We start from the raw sequence: 23,877 nt of genomic DNA, 5'->3' as shown, positions 1-23,877 counted from the left end.
CCGGTTTTAAGGCATTTGTAGCATTTATTATGTTCAACTTACAATTGTAAATAATACACCAAATGAAAGAGCAGCTGAAACAGTTTACTTTGTATACCCGTGTGCAATGGGAAGAGTACAGAGTGACAAAGAGTGACTGAGAAACGTGTCAGACCAGTGCGAGTCTTTCACGCTTAGCCCCGAGAAATATCCCCGTGGAAAGTTTGTGGGCCTTTCTTTTTCAGTGAATCGACTGTAACTGATGTTTCTTATCCTGATGTGCTACAGCTGTGGCCCGTTTCTCGATGGGAAGAAGCTGAACGACACATCTTTATTTGGGAGCGAGGTGGTGCACCACCTCACTGGCGTAACTCGGTACGCGTCCGGTCGAACGACGTCGTATCCGACCGGCGGATTGGGCGCGAGACACATTTCTCAAGATTTCGTAACAACTTCGCCTATCGACTCGATATGTGATCGGTGTTTACACCGAATAATCGTAAGAGAAACTGTTTGTGTTTGTGTTTCATTTATTGTATTATTCATAATTGTAAGATGAATGTAATATGTGCTACGAAGCCTTCATTTTGAAACCGCCTGTATTTCCTAGAAGTAACTTTTGGTGTGCCCCAGGGGAGGGTGTTGGGGCCCTGGGGCCAGAATGAAAGGCTCAGATTGAATGAGAAAATCGTTGTGCAGTGCCGTCACTGAAGCGAGTGGCTGTAGTAATACAGAAGCTACTGCTATTTTGGAAGCTTAGATCCTGTCTGTGGTGCACAGAAAAGTTTTGTTTCATTTTTCACGTGTTTCACACCAAAAATGCTGGGGTATGTTGTCAGCGGTTGCTTGTCTTACAAAGAGGAAGACAAATTAAATTATCTACCGTTAGTTCCACAGGGACATGTTATTTCAACAAGTGTGAATAGTAAAGTGCTACCAAAAAGACCATATTAATGTATCAAATGGTACTGTTTGTTAACAGCATTTTCAGTCAGATGATTGTGTCTGGGACTCGTGAGCAGAGCTGTCGATATACCTGCCAGAAAAGTTCTGAAACCAGGTGTTGTACTGTGTGTGAATCTTCCATTTGGTGTCAGTGTTGGTGCACGTGCTAAAATACAATTAAAAGAAAGCAGGGAAGACAGGTGTCAGGCATAGTGAGTCTGTAAAGCACACTGAAACACTTGAGAACTTCTCACCCAAGAAACTGAAGGTCAATCAGTATATGTTAACCGATTTGCCGAATTTGGAAAATGAAGAATTGCATCAACTCGGGGTCGAGTGAAACAATTAGAGGATAAGAACAAAAAACTTGAAACTGTGAGCATTGTTTTGAAATTGAGAGAGAGAGACACGAGAGAGAAACTGAAAGTCTTTCATCACAGACAAAGGGAGAGTCGATTGGCTACAAATAATGTATAAGGGGCGTGCAAAAAGAAACGAGCCAGAGGCATAATTACAGAAACCAGTACCTGTATGTTAGAAGTATTGACCCTGGCTGTTGAGACACTTGACCCGCTGTGACACGAGACGCCGAATGGCTGTCTCGTAAAATTCTGGGGCTGCGGTGTTAACCGGTTCTGCAAGTACAGCCGGATGACGCTGTCCGAGGTGAATCGTTTGTCCGTCAGAGCCTCTTTGAGGGGGTCGAGATGGCCCCCTTCAGATTCACTTCCTGCAGCACGGGACAACAGTGAATGCCCAGCATTACTCGCAACCCTCGACCACCCTCCGTCGAGCGATCGAAGCGAAACGACCGGGCAATCTCACCCGTGGGGTCATTCTGCTCCACGACAGTGCAAAGCCTCGTATGGCCAACACAGTCACTCTCGTAGAAATTCAAATGGGAGGTTCTGGGCTCCCCTCCGTACAGTCCGGACCTCTCTCCCTGCAATTATGCCATTTTTGGTCCCCTCAAAAGGCTCTGAGGGGCAAACGATTCACCTCGGACGACGACGTCCGGCTGTACGTGCGGAACTGATTAACATCGCAGCCCCGGAAATTTTATGAGACAGCCATTCACTGCCTTGTCTCACAGTGGGACAAGTGTCTCAACAGCCAGGGTCAGTACTTCTAACGTACATGTACTGGTTTCTGTAATTATGCCTCTGGCTTGTTTCTTGAACGCCCCTTATATATCTAATGAAGAGAAGGATGTTTTGAAGAAGGTTTCCTCTGGAACTCAAATAAAATGTTCACTCTTTTGAAAGAAGAAAGCTGAGTGGAAAAGAGAGGACGTATGCAAAGCAGTGACTATTCACCCTCTCTGTAGTTGGTGCTATACCTTTTTAAGGGACAAATTCAATTTTCCAGTCCCTGAAATTTCCACTTTAAAGACATGGTCCTTGCATTTGTTCCATTGTGGAACTGGAATGTTGCATGATGCGTCAAATTTGACGAAAGCTAAGAGACTGCCATTTTCTGACATTGTCTGTGTGTGTGTGTGTGTGTGTGTGTGTGTGTGTGTGTTTTGATGAAATGAACGTCAGTGGAAATGTGACATTTGATGAAATCGAGGATTCTGTTGTAGGCCCACAAAAACTAAAGTGCCTGTTGTTATGGTTCATGGACTTCATTTCAGATGACAGTGAAGGTGCTAAACTTAATAGATTCGTCGCTTCATAAGATACATTGCAGTGTTGTTGCAGTCATTTCTGAACACGGGCCTGACAGTCGATGTGCCTGGAACGAACTGCCTATTGATAATATCAGTTCATGTTTCCTGAATTCACAGAATGTAAAAAAAAGAGTGTGGGTTTTTCAGATGTCCCCCATCACGTGTACAAATTACAAGGGTTATTTGTAAAGTAAGGTCCAATTTCTTATCAAACATAAACCGTCACAGTGTTTTCAAAAGACTGTTTTCATTTATTTCCTTAAAATGTTGTTCTAATTTTCTATGTGGTTTCCATATTTGTTTAAACATTTGTCATAATGTTCTACAAGCTCTGCAGGAAGATTCAGGCATCTGGCAGCTTATATTGCACATTTTGCTGCCAAATGTGATAACCGACTGGCGATTGTCGAACGAATTGCTTTGCCCCACACTGGTGTCCCTCTCAGAATACGGATGGCTGGATTTTCTATCACAAGGAAGTTTTAAGTGCTATCTGACAAGTGAATGCAACAGATCTCTTAGGGACCGACGACCTAGCAGTTTGGACCTTGCCCCCCACCCCCTCCTCCCCTTCTTTTTAAACCGACCAACAGATCTCAGAATTTCAGCTCCTGTTCAGTGAAATTAATGGGACTGACACTCTGTCTAAAGAGAAACAATATTTTTTAACGATATTAGGACATTTCGTCTGCCACTAGAGATAATTAAAATATTCTAATGGGCACAAATTTTTATTAGACTACGCTACCTCAATATGAAACTGACAGAGCACAAACTGCATCACGTGGCACTCCTTAGTGGTCGGAAGGACCTAACAAAGTAAGTAACAGCCACAAATAGAAAATTTTGTGCATTAAGTAGTCTCATTTGCAACGGTGCAGTAAAACTTCAAATCCCTCGCACACAGTTCTGCTTTGCCACTGACATAATTTCGACAGCCGGCAGAAGGTTGTTTCAATTCGAGTCCAGCCGTTACAGAATGACCTCGAGTTTACCATTTACGAAATATACCTAGATACAGAAACTAGCCAGATCGGTACAGACCAACTTTCACTATAGCTTCTGCAATGGGAACAGAGAAGCCCGTGTCCAAAGCTGATACGGCCACTCCACATCGGCACAAATAGACACCCCGCAAGTGCATTCACGAAGTAACTATTAGTACCGGCCACACAGCGATTTATGTACCGTCAGAGGTCAGACACTATTTCGATCGAATTCGGTCGTACTCCACGTGAGCAGGGAGCGAGGGAATAAATGATCGGCGTCTAATTTTTCAGGGTAACGTCACTTCCTCGACTTTCACTTTCTCATGCCGTCGATATGTCGGTAATCCGTTTTCACTTTGATAGACTGTTACATTGGGCTCGTGAAATAACAACAGACTTCTTGTCACAACTTTATTAATCACCTACGTGCAGATATCGATCGTGTTCTTTTAAATTGAACTTTACGTCCTACAGTGTCCTCTAGCACCCACCGGATCGGTAAACAGCTGCTTGTCTCATCTCGCCCGACTGACCGGGCCCGTCTCCGGTGCCGTACTGTCGAGAGTGCTGCGTCGCCTGTCAGTGCTGCAGGAGAACTGGTTTCCCTTCCTCTTCTGCTGTCCCTCTAAAGTATAAACGTACACCACCGGATCAGAAATCGCACAGTACTAATTTGGTAACTGCTGTATCGAAAGTGCACACAAAATACCAAATGAAAAATCAGTTTGTACTGGGGGAGGGGGGGGGGGGGGGGGGGACGGACAAGCTGTTTGGAATCGATAAATAACTGCTCCAGTTGCTTTATTTTACTCCACTCTGAAACCAGCTTTGTTACTAAAGCCATTCTCTATTGAAATCTGGAAGTGTCAATGAAAATATCACAAGAAGTCGTACATAGTGGTGTTATGAATATTTAAATAATTTACAGGACAAGAATGTAGGATCTGAGTGTGGAAAACTTTTAAGTTTAAATATGTACAGCAAAAGTACAGGAAAAGACGAAGAAGGAGAAGAAGAAAAACGTAGCTTACATAGTGATGTGCTGAAGCAAAGTCAGGTGATAACAAACGTAAGGTCAGGTAGATTTAATAGTGATGTGATCAATAAAATTGTAGGATAATTGGCCACATCACGATTATAAATACTGTACTTTTTCGTACATAGAAAGTATCGCTGTGGCCTCCTCTTCTCTCGTTGCTCCGTTTCTTTCGCTGATCTTTTCTGTTCTTTCTTCCTTCTTCGTACCGCGGCTATATCTCAGGATTTTCAATGCAGAAATGTAGTGAAAAAGGGGCACACGTGTGCGGTGATTCACGATATTGTAGTGCTGTGAGGGAGCATCACTCGTGCCTCTGGTTTGAGAATACTGGTGACTGAAGTACGAACATTTCTCAAAAGGAAAACAGGTATGTGTTCTCTTTTCTTTTAAAACTATAAATAGTAGCATAGCTAGTACTATCTATTGCTCTACTAAACTGAACAAGCACGACACCATTGATGAAGTTTCAACCTCGAATGAACTTTATTAATACCAATTAACTGAAATAAAAGAAAACTCGTCCAATCCAGAAGTCACTCACAGTTAGAGCAATTAGTTTCTGATGTGTGTGTAGTGGTCGTCGATACTTAAAAGATTGTTTCAGTAATTCTATCACTGTTTGTTTACGAGTTGCTAAGTGACGTACGAATGAGCTGGCTATGCAATGATTAATATTTGTCGTACCCAGACAGTAAATTGCTTCTCTCTTGCTTTGAGCGTCAAGACAATTACTGTGCCGCTCGTGTAAATCTTTGATAGTTATTATGAATCTAATGTCCGCAAATTGCGGTTAATGTTACTGAATCGCACACGCGACGATAACGCCCGATATCCAGCCGCGTATCTTAAACGCCACGCCAATATTTGAGAGTTTGCACGCGATTTGTTTGCTCCAAAGTCGGGCCGTGGTTCCCTAAATAATTTTTAAATCAACTCTGGGTTGTAAATTAACAATTCTATGCCCATTCATGAAAGTTACAGAAGATCCGCATTCGATGACTACTCGATCGCGCACTCGAGCAACACAGAAGTTTTCGTTCTTGCATAACGCAATAAGGTGATTTTCTATGCCAAAACATATTTATATCTATCTCATTAAAACTCGTTACCTATTAAATGTACATAATTAAATTATTTACTCTGCAAATAATCAATAAAGTTTAGAAATGAATTACATATATAAAAAATCTCAAGTTGATATGACGTCCTGGGTCACTACTTGTTTCGACTCCCCTACACTCACGTAACGCAAAGTAGATCCGACTATATTGGACATTCCCATCTAATGTTACATTGGCTTGCTTTAGTGTTATAAGGAATTATATTGTGTTCTTCGAATTTTCAAAATGCACGGTTTTCCAGTGAAATGCTAAAGGTAATTGTCCAGTTTTATTAAAATTGTTGTAGTTGCAGTGGACAGTGCATCCGCTTCAAGTGTGCACGAGTGGGCAAAAGTTAGAACACAGGCAACTGTAGAGCCCACTAATGTGGCATGGATACAATGTGGAATGTGGAGTGCTGACAAGAGAAGGACAAATTTATTAACATTTCATTACAGCCACAAAATTTTGGAATGCCTTTAAGGGACAGCATATACTCATATCCAGGAAACTTCTGTTTCATAGTGTGCACTGCTTGTTCCCTGAATCTTTGCAAGTGGACATAAATTTATATTTTTCCGTATATATCGATAATGTATCCTTGCTTCATTGTGTGAAGAATTATAAGCTGGTTCACTGTGTGTGTTCATGATGGGTAGAGACGACAAACCCAGTTTCAAGAGATTTAATTCCATCTGTCACATTCCTATTCTGTATGTGACGAATGCTGACATCAGCCACACAAGCTCACATCCTTTTTACTTATATTAATAATGTTTACAATCGCTATGTTTTCAGCACCTTAACCACTAGAAAATGACAGAAGTCAAAATTGCAATGGTAGAAATTATTATTTTAACTAGTTAAGTCAGTGGCGAACACACCATCGTGTTAAAACTTAAATCCTTTATTCGTGTCCTGAAAGGCACATTTTACAAATTCTATTATGATTGTGGACTGTGTGACATTTCAGTGTTTACTTGACTGTCCTTCAAAGTAAGTCATTAGAACATCAATTAATTTGTTTCTAGAGCTCCAGAATTTTAAGTTAATACATATTTGCTGTCAAAGTGTCACACATCTGCAATATAAATGAATATGTAACACATCAGATCTGAATTGATACAAAACCTCCCATTTCCATTGAAGTGAAACATCTCAGCCGTCAGCAACTGGCTTCTGACGATACGTATCGGATAAAGCCCCCTGCAGGCTTCACGGTGCATCTGCGTCACTGCCACACATGTTGTGATATCACCAATGTACCTCCCATTGGTAGTTGTCTGGGTGTTTTCTCACTTGTCATTATTATTACTGTTATCATTATCTTACAGTAATAATAATAATAATAATAATAATAATAATAATAATAATATATTAATTATTAATATGGCTGAGATGTTTCACTTCAATGGAAATGGCAGGTTTTGTATCAATTCAGATCTGATGTGTTACATATTCATTTATATTGCAGATGTGTGACACTTTGACAGCAAATATGTATTAACTTAAAATTCTGGAGCTCTAGAAACAAATTAATTAATATTATCTTCTGTCAGAGACAGCAAAGGACCTGGAAGAGCAGCTAAACAGAATGGACAGTGTATTGAAAGTAGGATATAAGATGAACATCAACAAAAGCAAAACGAGGATAATGGAATGTAGTCAAGTTAAATCGGGTGATGCTGCAGGAATTAGATTAGGAAATGAGACGATTAAAGTAGTAAATGTGTTTTGCTGTTTGGGGAGCAAAATAACTGATGATGGTTGAAGTAGATAGGATATCAAATGTAGACTGGCAATGGCGAGGAAAGTGTTTCTGAAGAAGAGAAATTTGTTAACATCGAGTATAGATTTAAGTGTCAGGAAGTCATTTCTGAAAGTATTTGTATGGAGTGTAGCCATGCGTGGATGTGAAACATGGACGATAAATACTTTTGACAAGAAGAGAATAGAAGCTTTCGAAATGTGGTGCTACAGAAGAATGCTGAAGATTAGATGGGTAGATCACATAACTAATGAGGAAGTATTGAATAGGATTGGGGAGAAGAGGAGTTTGTGGCACAACTTGACCAGAAGAAGGGATCGTTTGGTAGGACATATTCTGAGGCATCAAGGGATCACCAATTTAGTATTGGAGGGCAGCGTGGAGGGTAAAAATTGTAGAGGGAGACCAAGAGATGAATACACTATCAGATTCAGAAGGAAGTAGGTTGCAGTAAGTTCTGGGAGATGAAGAAGCTTGTACAGGATAGAGTAGCATGGAGAGCTGCATCAAACCAGTCTTTGGACTGAAGACCACAACAACAACAACAAGAACAACAACATTATCTTCATTTTATGTTACTCATGTACTGTACGAATTGCAATGTTGACTCACTGTGGCTAGATGTAAGAGAAGTTCACAATGCCCTAATCTTGTGAGGTGAAGTACACGGATAAATAGATAAATAAATACATCTCGAACTGCATGCTATTATGTTATGTACTATTTTTGGTTTTCCTATGTGTCCTACTAATTCCAAACTTGCCTCTCTCCATTTGTATCTCAGCAACCCCTATTTACAATCATCACTCAACCGACTTTTTGTATTATATTGCATCTGACAGAACTAATAAATTTCAAGAGTGTTCTTCTCTTTTTAGGGCTCCAGCATTTTCAAGTTCATGCACCTTTACTGTTATAGTGTCACTCATCCGCAGTATCAATAAATCTGTAACACATCACATCTGAATCGATAAAAAAATCCACCATTTCCATCGAAGTGAAACATTTCAGCCATCAGCAACAGCCTTCTGACAGGAAGTACTGGATACATTAGCAGTCTCAAATGTTTAAATGTTATGATAGGTAAAAAAATTACTATCACAAGCGCAAAAATTCAAAGTGAGGGGGAAAAATGAGAGGAAGAAAAACTAAGAGCAATTGAAAAAGTTATTACAGTGATAAAAATGATGTGACACAGGAATAGAAATAAGAAAAATATTACACTTAACCTAATTCATTGACAAAAAGTAATGACCAGACTCATTTTGATAAAGATTTAAAAATAAAAAATTTCCAAGCACCTGATGAGATTTAAAACCACAACTTTTTGCATAGAAAGCCTGTACCTCAACTGTTATGCTGTGCAACCAGCCTGTTAAATGTTCCTTCCTTAAAGCTGTAGAGCAGGGGTGTCCATTGTCAAGTCCATGGCCCATATGCAGCCCAAGTAGTGAGCATCTATCATGTGAATGACAAAAGAAAGGACAAAAGGAGGGTCTCTCTCTTTCTTCCTCCCTCCCTCCCTGCCCCCCTTTCCCAGCTGTTATTGTTAGTGTTAAGTATATTAACTGGCTCAAAAATACTCATCTTCTTCGAAAGTGACCCATTTAAGCTAAAAGGTTGAACGCCCCTGTTGTAGAGCATCAAACAAAATCGTGAAATTTTTTTCCATTGATTACTTGCATACAAGAAGGGGGGAGGTCTCATTTGAGAGTAATCACAGGGTGATAGGCTGCAGGGTGTGATAGGTGGGACTAACATACATCAGCATGTAGTTTGTTTCAGTTGATCCCACTGCTGAGGACTTCTCCTTATAAGTGAACATTATTGTGGACCACCAGCATACCTTCGTGCTAGGTGTCTTCCCTATTCCAGCACTATAACTGTCTAGTTCACAAAGCCAGAATTGTGCTGCAGTGGTTTGAGGAGCACCATTACTAAACTTACACAGATATCTCGGCCATTAAATTTGGCTCGTTTGAGCACGATCGACTACGTCTGGTACATTATCGGGTACCAGGTCCACACTCAAAAACCACAGACGTGTGGTGCCACATTCCTCTGACAGCATACCGAGGACTCGTCGAATTCGTGACGTGCAGAAATGCTGCCGTATTACGTTCCGAAGGTGTGTTACACAATTGTGCAAGTGGTTGTAATGTTCTGCCTCAGTAGTGTGTAAACTCTATCCTACAATTAGGAACGAATAGTTCCTTCTTTGGGGAGGAGAGAGGGTTGCAGTGGAGAAAATTTAGAAGGAAGGGCAGTTCCTTCAGATCACGAGATGAGAGGTAACCGATGGTTCGAAGATGAAACTTTTTTTCTTTATTTGTCAAACCCCCCCCCCCCCCCCTTTTTCTTTTTTTTTTGGGGGGGGGGGGCGATCTTTTCATCTCCATTTTGCACTGTAGATGGACCTATGTCAACTTCGAGTACACTATTACTGCTGTCTGTAGATGTTGGATGTAATATTTTTTCCAGCAACACTTAAAAGTTGGTCAATAATTTGCAGATTTTTTTTATGGTAGTAAACAGCTAGCTGTCAGACTTGAATTGCTACAATTATCAGATTAAAGAACTTAACGTACGTGTAGCAGCAAATTGTCGAACAACTTTAAGTGTTGCTGAAAAAAATATTACACCCGACAACTACAGACGGTAATAATGGTTTACTCAAAATTGATACGTCCATCTACAGTGTCAGGACATGTGTTTATGAACACAATAATGCTGAAGTCAGCTTTCGTGCTAAAGTAAAACGTGAAGCAGCTTACTGTCTTCTAGTTCTCTGCGTAAGAAGAAACAGAGCTCGGAGGAAGAATTTGACAATATTTCCTCCCTACTAGAGTACGATTGACGTGTTTCGGCACACTGTGACTGGATCGGAAGTCCTACAATATGTTTGTTTACAATAATTGCAACTTCACTGAATTCAGCTGTTGAAAGTTGTGCTCTGTATATGCCACTAAAGTACAATTGCCTTAAACTACTAATTTGTTATTCTATCTTGTTGTCATAGGTTTGCATTATTACAGTTGCCCCCAACGTAAAGTGTGTCGTTTTCCTTATTTAGTGATTGACTCCCATTTCCTTCCCGTCCGATTTTGTGTCCGGTGCTCTCGACAGTATATTTAATGGCACACTTGCCTGTTGTTTTCTTGACATTCTTTTGGTGTCCAATTTGGCTGTCTACAGAAACCGTTCACCCTGCTCTATTTTTCTTTGCTCTCTCCAGTAGGTGTCTCCTCGTCCTTACTACGGGTGCTACAGGTGTTCCCCCCTCATCCTGGGGCCTCGGTGAGGTGAGTCCCGAAATTCGATAAATATATATTTTAATGTAATATTACGAACAATCTGTGTACAAATGATTAACATTCTTCAGAGTGCTGTCCACGAGCATCTACGCATTTTTTCCACAGACTCGCACGTCCCCGGCGCTCCCCCTCGAAAGCCTCGTTTTGTGGATCTCTTTCGAGTCACAGCCGTTCGGACAGCCTCGTCGCTGTCTGAAAGGTGTCCTGCGAAGTCGGGACTGTGGAGTGGCGTTGCCACATTATGTTTCACCAGAAACTCACAGATACACAGAGATGTGTGGCCGGGCTTATTACCGTGATGTGGCAGCCCGGTAGAGGCAAGTCCTTTCCGCAGTCTTTCGGGAACACCCACAAACCAGGCAACGTTAACATTCTGTCTAAAACGTTTCTTCCTGGTAATAGGTGTTGATATGTAAAATAATTCATTAGTTGATCTGTAGAATTTTTGTAGGTCAATTCTTCAAAGTACTTGCAATGTATGTATGGGCCACCGTATTTCTCGTGCCGAAAGGATACTGCTAATCAGTGCCCCTCTAACTGCGGATCAGCTCTTCGTAGTGGACTACCACTACTTCTGCGTCAAAATCTGCCGAAAGAGATTTCCGTCATTCGATGTATCGACTAGAATAACAAACTGAGATAGCTCGAACTGATGTTTTGCCTATAATATACAATTCTAGACTGTGCCAGATTGACTACATCAGTCGGCGAGGGAATATATATCTGTCGAGAGTCCGTCACCACAGTAACACTCGTTACAAATACTTGTATATTTTGATGTTATTTGTTTTCTGGCGAGTATTTTCTTTGACGTCACAGAGATCACATTCTCTCCGTGCCCTTCGTCTGCAGCACCTGAGAACAGATGACTCCACCCGGAAGGCAGAAGTGTCCGTTCGCAGCCTGCCTCGGCGGTAGCACGGGATCGGTACAACTCCGATCCGCACAGACTGTAAAACGCTGCCTCAAAGTGGAGTGCTTCCCAGTTACCAAATACCCTAACTTGTGAACATCTTTTGTAAATTGATGGAGAGCAGGGAAGTGGAACATCTCAGTAAAAAGTGTCAAATCAAAAGACCTTCAGCCGTGTAAATTTCCAGTTTTGTTTTATTTGTGCTACCAGTTTGTGTTACATTACGCCATCTTCAGGCTCTCTGACCAACATGTAGGAAGACTTCCAGCTTCAGTACAATCAAAATAGGGGCAGCCTTCGGTCAGTGGTATCTGTACATTTCTTCTCGACACAGCGATCCATTTGATCCTCGCTCGAGACACAGTATTACGGCACGTACCTGTCTTATCGGTTAGCAGTTTCATTTAACAGTTGTGCTGTAGTGCTCGAAATGAAAGTCTGCAATATATTTATATGTTTTAGACACATTTCACTTTTACTAATGACAAATTGGCCTATACGATCAGGTACGCTTTTTTGACGAGGATTCGTAATTCGTACCAGTCTGATCTCATTTGACATGTAAATAAGTTTTTGTACTTGAAAATGCCCTAAGCTGGAATCTGTATCACATAACAGTAAAATAAAAATTATTTCAGTCAAATGGTGGCAACACCACTCAAAAAAGCATATCATTATTTTCAGGACGGCGATACGCGTCTCATCGGAAACGTGCTTCGTGTCCCACTGCCGTCTCGTCCACAGAGAGTGTTCTGTCCGACACGAGCCACTTTCTGAGCCTAATTTAGAGGAGGAGCTCGGAGAGGCCTTCCGGCACGTAAGCCCTGCTCACGGGGCCTATTCCGTGCCATTTGTGTCGACACCTGCACTCCTGTAATCGTTCGGAACTGCCACACGTGTGTGTAGTGTAGTGCACAGAATGTCCGCTTGCCACCGTATGCAGATATCCGTCCAACACGGCTGCCATTTTTCTTCCATTGCCGGTTACGTGATAGTCGTCGACCGATCCTGTCGCTAGAAACTCGTTTCAGATTCTCGAGACGTCACTTCGATTTGCGGTGACATTCACTGCGGCATCCACCTGTCTCGTCCGTGCTCCGTTAGAGAGGGTATACGGAGCCTCTGAGCCACTTGGCACTGTCGTCCGAGCCGAGTCGAAGTGACGGCACGAGTTCTGCAGTGTTTACAGGTGACACAGTTGCCGAAGGCTGCACGTAATGCACCCTCCTGGCAGAAATATGGACGGTTTCTGCCAAAAATTACATTACAGAGGAACCGGTGTACTGATATCGTAGCGTATTTGTGGATCGCAGTGTCCAGTATTAAAATTTCACCAGTGTTCAACATTTATTTTGACCACTGTATTTGATATACTGAAATATTATCTCTCGAAAGTAACTGACATCAGCAACTTTTGCTCATAATTTTAAACCAAGTACACAGATTGGTTAAGTGCCAGCCATAAACGCTAAATGAAACCCTACCAGTTGAGCAACTGTAAGAGTACGAAAAAACTACACGCGGTGAGGTGGACTGCCTCGTGATTGTACTGTGCAAACTTCTTCGTAGTGATTGTCAGAATGGTAACAGTTGTAACCTGGTGGTATCAGATGTAGGTCAGTCGTGAGCCTTATCTTCTGTCTGCCATTTTACTGTCTTTTTCCAGGGAGCTGACCACCCAGACGTTACCTGTGTCGTGAGGACAGACGAGAGAGACAGAGAGGAAGTGGGCGACATCGTGATTCTGGAACCGACGACAAATAGAGAGGTTCGTATTGTAATTAGTTAAGAGTCTCGTATAGTAAGGAAAAAAATGGTAAGGTGGAGAAGGCTAGAAAAAGGGCAAGTCACTAAGACCTACAAGTTGTAAGGCGCAGACTTTCTGCCCTATTATTTTTCTTTTTTTCTCGGCCAACTACAGGCCGTGCGGACCCGTAAGTTTTTTGACCACTCGTTTCCTTTCTTCCCAGAACCTCCTCATTCTTTCACTTCTTTCCTTTTTCTCCTGCTCAGAAATGTGATGTGTGGGCCTTCTTTTTAGTTGTTTCTCTTCAAATGATTTTATGCTGTTGACTTTGCTTCTGAATTTTCTCTGTTTTGAATCATCTGTAGTGTAATGCCAGTTTCTTGTGCATCTCTTTTGACTACTTTTGCCCACTTGGACTGCAATAATGTGATGCAATTGAACATCTTTTGCTCACTAAGTTTTAGTCCCTTCGCAATAGTTGTCCATAAAATTTTTACAGTTATTTACAAATTGTTTCTGCAACCTTTACAGTGTACTTGTGGACCTCCTCGTTTTTTATATTCTTCCAAGTTTTCTGGTGAGCCAGAGTTTTCCTGAGTGTATTCTTTTAACTCTTTTCAAATTTTCTCAACTATTTGTTATTGTTGTTGTGGTCTTCAGTCCAGAGACTGGTTTGATGCAGCTCGCCATGCAAGCTTCTTCATCTACCAATACTTACTGCAACCTACATCCTTCTGAATCTTCTTAGTGTATTCATCTCTTGGTCTCCCTCTATGATTTTTATCCTCCGTGCTTCCCTCCAATACTAAATTGGTGATCCCTTGATGCCTCAGAATATGCCCTACCAACCGATCCCTTCTTCCAGTCAAGCTATGCCACAAATTTCTCTCCAATTCCGCTCAGTAACTCCTTATTAGTTATGTGATCTACTCATCTAAAATTCAGCATTCTTCTGTATCACCACATTTCGAGAGCTTCTATTCTCTTCTTGTCTAAACTATTTATCGTCCACGTTTCACTTCCATATGTGGCTATACTCCATACAAATACTTTCAGAAATGACTTTCTGACACTTAAATCTATACTCGATGTTAACAAATTTCTCTTCTTCAGAAACGCTTTCCTTGGCATTGCCAGTCTACTTTTCTATCCTCTCTACTTCGACCATCATCAGTTATTTTGCTCCCCAAATAGCAAAACTCCTTTACTACTTTAAGTGTCTCATTTCCTAATCTAATTCCATCAGCATCACCCAATTTAATTTGACTACATTCCATTATCTTCGTTCTGCTTCTGTTGATGTTCATCTTATATCCTCCTTTCAATACACTGTCCATTCCGTTCAGCTGCTCTTCTGGTCCTTTGCTGTCTCTGACAGAATTACAATGTCATTGGCGAATCTCAAAGTTTTTATTTCTTCTCCATGGACTTCAATTCCTATTCCAAATTTTTCTTTTGTTTCCTTTACTGCTTGCTCAATATACAGATTGAATAACATCGGGGAGAGGCTACAACCCTGTCTCACTCACTTCCCAACCACTGCTTCCCTTTCATGTCCCTTAACTCTTATAACTGCCATCTGGTTTCTGTACAAATTGTAAATAGTTTTTCACTCCCTGTATTTTACCCCTGCCACCTTCAGAATTTGAAAGAGTTTTCCAGTCAACATTGTCAAAAGCCTTCTCTACGTATACAAATACTAGAAATGCAAGTTTGCCTATCCTTAATCTGTTTTCTAAGATAAGTTGTAGGGTCAGTATTGCCTCACGTGTTCCAATATTTCTACGGAATCCAAACTGATCTATCCTGAGGTCAGCTTCTACCAGTTTTTCCGTTCGTCTGTAAAGAATTCGTGTTAGTATTTTGCAGCAATGACTTTTTAAACTGATACTATACATCTTGCTCACCAGATGGTAGAGTTTTGTCATGGTTGGCTCCCCGGAGGCCGTCAGTAGTTCCTATGGAATATTGTCTACTCCCGGGGCCTTGTTTCGACCTGGGTCTTTCAGTGGTCTGTCAAACTCTTCACGCAGTATCTCCCATTCCCATTTCCATTATATTGTCCTTTAAGTACATAGCCCTTGTATAGAGCCGCTATATACTCCTTCCACCTTTTTGCTTTCCCTTCTTTGCTTTTCCAACTATCCCTTCTTATTTGCAATAAGACACTCCAAAGCATAGACTTGTTCCGGTTTCATAAATGAATTATAACGCTCAGTTTCGGCCTCATAGGATATAACTCGATTGCCGTACCTGTTCCATTTGGACTGTAAGCGAAGCCTAATTTTACATTCTTCCTTAGACTTCCTCTTTGTTCATTTTATCGGATCGGATACATTCCCTCATTTTCCTCTATTTCTAAATTCTTTGTGAACAGGGCTCAGAATGCCAACGGAACCGGTCGACCGCCGTGTCACCCTCAGTCGACAGGCGCCACTGGATGCAGATTCCACAGGCGTGTGTTCAGCACACCACTGCCCTGACTCGTGTCAGTTTTTCTGACCAGAGCCACGCCGAGTAACTCCTCAGTTGGCCTCACGAGGGCTGAGTGCATCCCACTTGCCAACAGCAGTGCTTAACTGTGGTGATTTGACAGAAACTGGAAACTGGTGTTACCACTGCGCAAGGCTGTTTCTCTGTATTTGGCAGTCATTTATCTTTCTGTGGCAATCCTGTATTTTTGTTCTCTCTCTCTCTCTCTCTCTCTCTCTCTCTCTCACACACACACACACACACACACACACACACACAAAATATATTATGGAATAGTAGTTGTATTTGCAGATAATTTTATTATCTATTACATTTTTCACATCCCTGGGCAAGTAAGTGGCCAGAGGGTTTAAGGCTGAATACCTCACTCTCTTCTGTGCAACACTAAAGCTGAGGCACAGATTGTGTAAATCATTTCACCTTGTAGTATTATATTTATGAATTTTACAGTTATTTTCAGACTCTGATTGATTGTTGACAAACATCATAAGCGAGACTATAAATGTACTGTGAGGCTGATGTCAATAAGGCTGATGTCAGTAGTTAATTAATTAGTAACTTGTTGCTCGACGTTTGAGCACCTATTTTATCGAAATGATGTAGAATGCGTCAGTTTACAGGGTATGGAGACATCATTTGTGATTTAAAAATGCTTTATTTATTAGTCCTACTTAGGCAACTACACTTAAAAACCAGGACTATCCACTATCAGTTTTTAAATAGAAGTTCGCCCATTGAGTAGGAGGAGGTTGTCTTGGAGAAATGATTTTAGGTTATACAGAAGGCTTGCTTTGCTGTTTAAAAAACTATCTGCAAGAGGTTCCGGTGTAGACACAGCGTATTATCCTTATTACTTGCTTCTGTGCAACAAGCATTTTCGTCCTCAACAACCCCAGCTTTATAACTTTTTCAGAGTCAGCTATGGCAAACTTTGCAGAGCTTAGATATTCCAGATGATATCTATCTTTTAGTTTAGGTTCGTGTCAGGATAAAGACGAGAGAGTTCGGAATATTCTCTGTCATTTATTGATCTACCCTCAGCATTATTTATAATGGTATTGCCAGGGCCTTGAAATTCTATGCATTGTATTTTATATGAGCTATGGGCCATATGCTGAGAAACAGTTAATAATTTAGAAGAAAATGTTATTTATTTTTCATAATGTTGAAGTTTCTCCATTGGACTAAATTTTAATACTTGCATCATCATCAGCAAAGATAACTATTCCAGCTTTCGGATGATATGGCAGATCATTTATACAACAAGCTTCCAATTACCTGGTTTGTAGATTATGCATACATAATTCGGGAATTGCAAAGAAGATATATGAAGTCTGAAGTATTTTAATACAGTTTGAGGAAATATTTTCATTTAGAATACACTATCATACATGTGATTCACGATTTGTTGCTAGAAGACAAAGCTGGCCCCAATCCTATCTTCGGACATCACTGAAATATTTTTCTGTTGCAACATCTCCCACTGTTTTGCAGCAGCTTCTACTGAAAGTGTCTTTGGGAGCTACAGTAGCGAGGAATGTTATGCTGTTACATGTCTGACATATTGTGAAACCAATTTGTGGTTGTGGAAACACAGACTGATTAAACAATAACGACAGTGGAGAGGAATTCGATCAGCTAAGTGATGCAGGTATGCTGAGCAATGTGTGTTCAGTAGAGGTAACTGAAGATGAGTTATTTATGAAATTTTTGTTGCGCACATTGAGGCACTGAAATGTGTCAACCAGTTGTTAGAGTATGCAAAACAACACTCGTTTGAATATACTGATTTTCTCAGAGAAATGAGAACTATCGTCAGGGAAAAAGTGAATGCAAGCCGAAACGGAAAAAAATGGATGACTGTTTTCTAAAGTGAAATGAAAGCAAGTAATACAAAATACAATTGTTACATTCCATCCTGTATTTTACATTGTTTAATACAAAATACGGTGTGTTTTAAATGTGAGCTTTTAAATAAGTTGCCAGTTCGTTGCGAATAATGTGACAGTAATGCAGTGGACTTTCAAATGTGTACTCTGAATGCAGTAAATGACAGTTTCCAGTAAAACTGTGCCCAATTTGGATTACTGGATTTTTGGTTATCCGTGCAATTTAAGGTCCACATTAATCTCAATAATCAGGAACTTGCTACAAATGGTAGAGACAAGTGGGAACCCAAAATTGGAAAACGCCATTTTGTGATGTAGTACAAAATGTTTGAGGCTAAACATGATGATGAATAGGATTTAGGTACTGTGTGAAGTTCAGAATAAGCTGTTACTCTCTATCACCAAACAGCGTATTTGTATCTGAAATGGATGGGTGATTAAAGAATCTTCAGTGCAGTCGTGAAAATATTCTAGACTGTCCCGAAAGTCAAATATTGATGAACGATGAAAATGTTGCCAGTGTCGTCAACAAGAGAGATTCTCACGAGAATGAGGACGAGGCTGGTGATGGTGACTATATTGAAAAGGAACCGTGCCGTGAAGAAGCTATTCATTTTTTTAAGATGGCTGCAAAGTGGTCAGGACTGCAGTTTGCAAAATGAAAAAATGTAGTATCCTATTGTGTTGGGTGTAGCACTTCGTAGGTATACAATATGGATTGATCGCATACATTCAGTTGTGGGTAAAGCAAGTGGTAGACTTCATTTTATTAGTAAAATCCTGGGGAAGTGCCGTCAGTTTACAAAAGAGATTGCTTATAAATTACTTGTGAGACCGGTTCTAGAATATTGCTCAAGTGTGTGGGACCTGTACAAGATAGGACTAACAGAGGATGTTGAACGTGTACAGAGAAAGGCAGCACAAATGGCCAGAGGTTTGTTTGATCTGTGGAAGTGTGTCACAGAGATACTGAAGGAACTGAACGGGGAGACTGTTGAAGGTAAACATAAACTATCCCGAGAAAGTCTATTAACAAAGTTTCAGGAATCAGCTTTAAATGATGACTCTATAAATATACTACAACCCCCTGCGTATTACTCATGTAGTGATTGTGAGGGTAAGATTATTAGAATAATTACTGCAGCTGCAGAGGCATTCAAACAGTCATTCTTCCCTGACTCCATACACGAGGGATGTTTACCCTGCCGTGCACTTCTCGGAAGTTTGCAGAGTATAGATGTAGATGCAGACTGTACGAACCGTGTGATGCTGTATATTTGCCGTCTTTAATGTTCGTGAGATTTTGCAGCAAAGTAACAAGTAAAAGCTCGGGGGGCAAAACCGTATTTTGGACAACTGACCGGGTGGGTTTGCTACCGTGTGGCATAAGTCACAAAAATTGAAATCTGGACTGACACTACTTCTTATCATTGCTAGGCTAGCAGATCTTTGTATCCGACTAGTGGTGTGGTTCTCAGTTCAGTAGTTCACTCGGAGAGCAGTGAATGTTATTTCACCGAACTGACCTGCTAAGCGCCTCGGAAATCGAGTGGTGTACAGCCGAGCACTCGTGGCAGGCAGGCGTGCTACCACCACCCGATAACATCGATTACTCGTGTGCTCCGTGCTCTGCCGCACGTGAAACATTAGTACTATTGGGTTTGTGCTGGTTTGAGATTAAAACGATGTGATGTGTTTGTTAAAGATTGTACAAATACGGATGTGACTGCTACAGTTCCACGGTTTGAAAAGATTGGAAGGTATGAGGGACACTGTGTTGGAAGAAGGTCGGAAAGTGGGGGTGAATTGCAAAAGGATCATTCAGGTAGACTCGTGCCACCTAAAATGTTTAATAATGTAGGCTACATGTGTGATAAACAATGTTTTCAGTAGAATTATGCATTGTAATTGAAAGGTTTACATTTACACGTTAACTGCTATGCCATAATTCACTCAGGAAGTAGATAATTAGGAATTTAGAGTCGGATAAAACTTTAAATTTCCTTTCCCGAAAAAATGTCTTTCGGACGCACACGAATTGGCAGCCGACCCACCGGTCTGTAGTCCTGCTTTGATGACCGTTTGGATTGTTCTGAACTAGACTGTGTGGTCAGTTCTCTGTGCCATTTGTAAGATGTGCGATACAAAATTTTTGGGTCTAATCTATTATTTCTCTGTCTCGTATTCCAGTGAATACTGGTACAACATTTTTTGGTAGATGTTCCGTTGTCATAAAGTATCAGTTATTTGAACACCTTCGGTCCCAGTTGTTTGGGATAATCAATGCTCTAGTGTAGTTGGAGGATGTGCATCAGAATGTGGTGTTCGAGCTGCAAAAATGGACCTACAGGTGATCCGTCACGAGCAGGCAGCTCGTGATGTCATAGAAGAAGCGCCATTTGAACAGACGGAGTCTCTTCCACCGTAACTATGATATTAGACAGATTTTCATACGCACGAGTGTTAAGTTTTCACTGTGCACCTCCTCTCCCTCGGGAGTCTGGCACTGTACCGCACGGGACAGATGCGGCTGCAGTGGTGACGGTGCTCGAAGGACTTACTTCGACAGAGTGAGGCGGTTAAACCTCAGTCGCACAGACACCTGTATTATTGACAGTACAAGTGAGGATAGATTGATACTTACCACTCGGAGGAAGTGTCGAGTGGCAGACGGGCCGATAGCTTAGTCTGCTTTCGAGCGTACGTCTAAATGTGCTCGTCTACCACTCGACGCCTCCTCTGTGTGGCGAGAAATGATCTGTCCTAATTCGTATTGTTGTTATTCCGTTCCAGGTTTTCCATTGTTTATGTATGCATATTAGTGCAATTTCAGTATAAATTAACAACATTTTAGCACCAAAAGTAGACATCAGCCCTCAAGAGGGTGCACCGGTGTTTGTAACAAGAACCGGTGTGCGGCGCACCTTGTACGTGTGTAAAGAATATTTTTCTTTATGTTACCGAGGTAAATGTGTATAAGCAAAATCACAGTTTAATCTTAGTTTAATTCAAAAATGATTAAATAAATTTACATTATATGGGCGAAAGTGCTGTTTAAACAATAACAGAATAAACTTTCCTTATATCACTCTTTTGATGTGTGCAAGTGTTGCCCCACAGTAACGACCCACTCGAAGCATTAAATGGCACATTTGCTTCAGATTTAGCCGGCCGTGGTGGCCGAGCGGTTCTAAGCGCTCCAGTCCGGAACAGCGCTGCTACTACGGTCGCAGGTTCGAATCCTGCTTCGGGTGTGGATGTGTGTGGTGTCCTTAGGTTTAAGTAGTCTAAGTCTAGGGGACTGATGACCAGATGTCGAGTCCCGTAGTGCTCAGAGCCATTTTTGAACCATTTTTCAGATTTGAGCTGACCACTTATTTCTAATTATCTTGCAGACAAGTGCTCTGCCTCATTATGGGACTGTGCTGCTAGCTATTAATCTGGGTCATTTTCTTGCACGGATCGTAAATTTTTTCTCACGTCGCCCGCAGTTTATTTTATGTTACTACTGTTTACTTGAACGTATGACAACACAGCTTATCATTGTGTTAACTGATACAATAATGAAGAAATAGGTATGGGGTCACAGTTGTAAAACAATAGTGGAAAGGTACAAGACAATTTTATTTGTGGTTGGCACACTTCATACCTTGGTGCACATGCTCAAGTGTTAAGAGCAAAGTGTGTAAAAGACTTTGGGGTCGAGTTGAATAACAAGTTAAAATGCAGTGAATATGTAGATTAACTAATCGAGATACTTTGTTTGGTAGCTAGTTAGTTAGTTAGATAATTGTTCCATAGATAATTTGAATGAGTCAGTTTACTGGATATATGCACATAATTAGTGTTAGCATTAATGAATATATTGTTTTTTAAGTTCTGCTTCTGCAAGTACACTTAAGTGGTGTTGTTGTTGCAAATAGAAGGGGTTGGCCAGAAGCAGTGATTTCAGGTTGGATTTAAAATTTGCCTTGCATGTTATACCTTCTTCGAAGCATCTGGCATCGTGGTGACCTAAAGGTGGGAGAGTTGGCTTATTTAGTATGTTGTCGACTCTCCGTTGTCTGATGGAATTATCTTCTGGGCAGTGCACCTAAAATGTGTGTTCAGCAGAATTCGGCAATAAGGATATTGTGTAAAGTAAATAACTGTACATCTTGCAGAATTATTTCTAAGGATCCTGGAATTCTTACACTCACTTCCTTAATGGTTTATGTTGCAGATAGTGAAAAGCTGTTTTCAGCTACACTGTGATAAACACAATCACAATACAAGACACAAGAATAATTTCCATTTAGACTTTATCTTGTCTCCAGGATGAAGCTGTACACTCTGGTGGGAAGAAATTCAACAGGCTCCGATCAAATATAAATCAAGAAATTGTGAATCCCTATGAATTAAAAAAAAAAAAAACTAAAAACATATGTCATTAGCCACTCTTTCTAAAAATTATTTGCACACCTAGAGTCACGAATTGAAAAGTTCTGTCAACTCTGAGTCAAACAGCAGTGTTTCTTAAGAAGTTGTATGACAAGTAATAATATAGTATAAATAGGACTCAGTATTAAAAGGTGTAAAAATACTCCTCTGAGAAATATCATTTTGATCAAGTAAATATTAAGCTACTAATAATACACTCCTGGAAATTGAAATAAGAACACCGTGAATTCATTGTCCCAGGAAGGGGAAACTTTATTCACACATTCCTGGGGTCAGATACATCACATGATCACACTGACAGAACCACAGGCACATAGACACAGGCAACAGAGCATGCACAATGTCGGCACTAGTACAGTGTATATCCACCTTTCGCAGCAATGCAGGCTGCTATTCTCCCATGGAGACGATCGTAGAGATGCTGTATGTAGTCCTGTGGAACGGCTTGCCATGCCATTTCCACCTGGCGCCTCAGTTGGACCAGCGTTCGTGCTGGACGTGCAGACCGCGTGAGACGACGCTTCATCCAGTCCCAAACATGCTCAATGGGGGACAGATCTGGAGATCTTACTGGCCAGGGTAGTTGACTTACACCTTCTAGAGCACGTTGGGTGGCACGGAATACATGCGGACGTGCATTGTCCTGTTGGAACAGCAAGTTCCCTTGCCGGTCTAGGAATGGTAGAACGATGGGTTCAATGACGGTTTGGATGTGCCGTGCACTATTCAGTGTCCCCTCGACGATCACCAGTGGTGTACGTACGGCCAGTGTAGGAGATCGCTCCCCACACCATGATGCCGGGTGTTGGCCCTGTGTGCCTCGGTCGTATGCAGTCCTGATTGTGGCGCTCACCTGCACGGCGCCAAACACGCATACGACCATCATTGGCACCAAGGCAGAAGCGACTCTCATCGCTGAAGACGACACGTCTCCATTCGTCCCTCCATTCACACCTGTCGCGACACCACTGGAGGTGGGCTGCACGATGTTGGGGCGTGAGCGGAAGACGGCCTAACGGTGTGCGGGACCGTAGCCCAGCTTCATGGAGACGTTTGCGAATGGTCCTCGCCGACACCCCAGGAGCAACAGTGTCCCTAATTTGCTGGGAAGTGGCGGTGCGGTCCCCTACGGCACTGCGTAGGATCCTACGGTCTTGGCGTGCATCCGTGCGTCGCTGCGGTCCGGTCCCAGGTCGACGGGCACGTGCACCTTCCGCCGACCACTGGCGACAACATCGATGTACTGTGGAGACCTCACGCCCCACGTGTTGAGCAATTCGGCGGTACGTCCACCCGGCCTCCCGCATGCCCACTATACGCCCTCGCTCAAAGTCCGTCAACTGCACATACGGTTCACGTCCACGCTGTCGCGGCATGCTACCAGTGTTAAAGACTGCGATGGAGCTCCGTATGCCACGGCAAACTGGCTGACACTGACGGCAGCGGTGCACAAATGCTGCGCAGCTAGCGCCATTCGACGGCCAACACTGCGGTTCCTGGTGTGTCCGCTGTGCCGTGCGTGTGATCATTGCTTGTACAGCCCTCTCGCAGTGTCCGGAGCAAGTATGGTGGGTCTGACACACCGGTGT

The 23,877-nt window shown here is 41.8% G+C and overlaps 1 protein-coding gene across 6 annotated transcripts in view; it reads left to right on the top strand.

Moving 5' to 3' along the window:
* The window catches only part of LOC126213463 (uncharacterized), a 149,017-nt gene that overhangs the window by 96,769 nt on the left and 28,371 nt on the right, over nucleotides 1–23,877 (top strand). For all 6 annotated transcript variants that reach the window (XM_049941239.1, XM_049941238.1, XM_049941236.1 and 3 more), the window contains one exon: nucleotides 13,386–13,487. In XM_049941239.1, coding sequence (XP_049797196.1) covers nucleotides 13,386–13,487 — 102 coding nt within the window. The remainder of the gene's footprint in view (nucleotides 1–13,385; nucleotides 13,488–23,877) is intronic.

The sequence above is a fragment of the Schistocerca nitens genome, chromosome 11 (genome assembly GCF_023898315.1).
Source record: "Schistocerca nitens isolate TAMUIC-IGC-003100 chromosome 11, iqSchNite1.1, whole genome shotgun sequence".
NCBI classification, from domain to species: domain Eukaryota; kingdom Metazoa; phylum Arthropoda; class Insecta; order Orthoptera; family Acrididae; genus Schistocerca; species Schistocerca nitens.
Note: the sequence above shows the minus strand (reverse complement) of the source record. Positions and strands in the feature narration are given on the sequence as shown.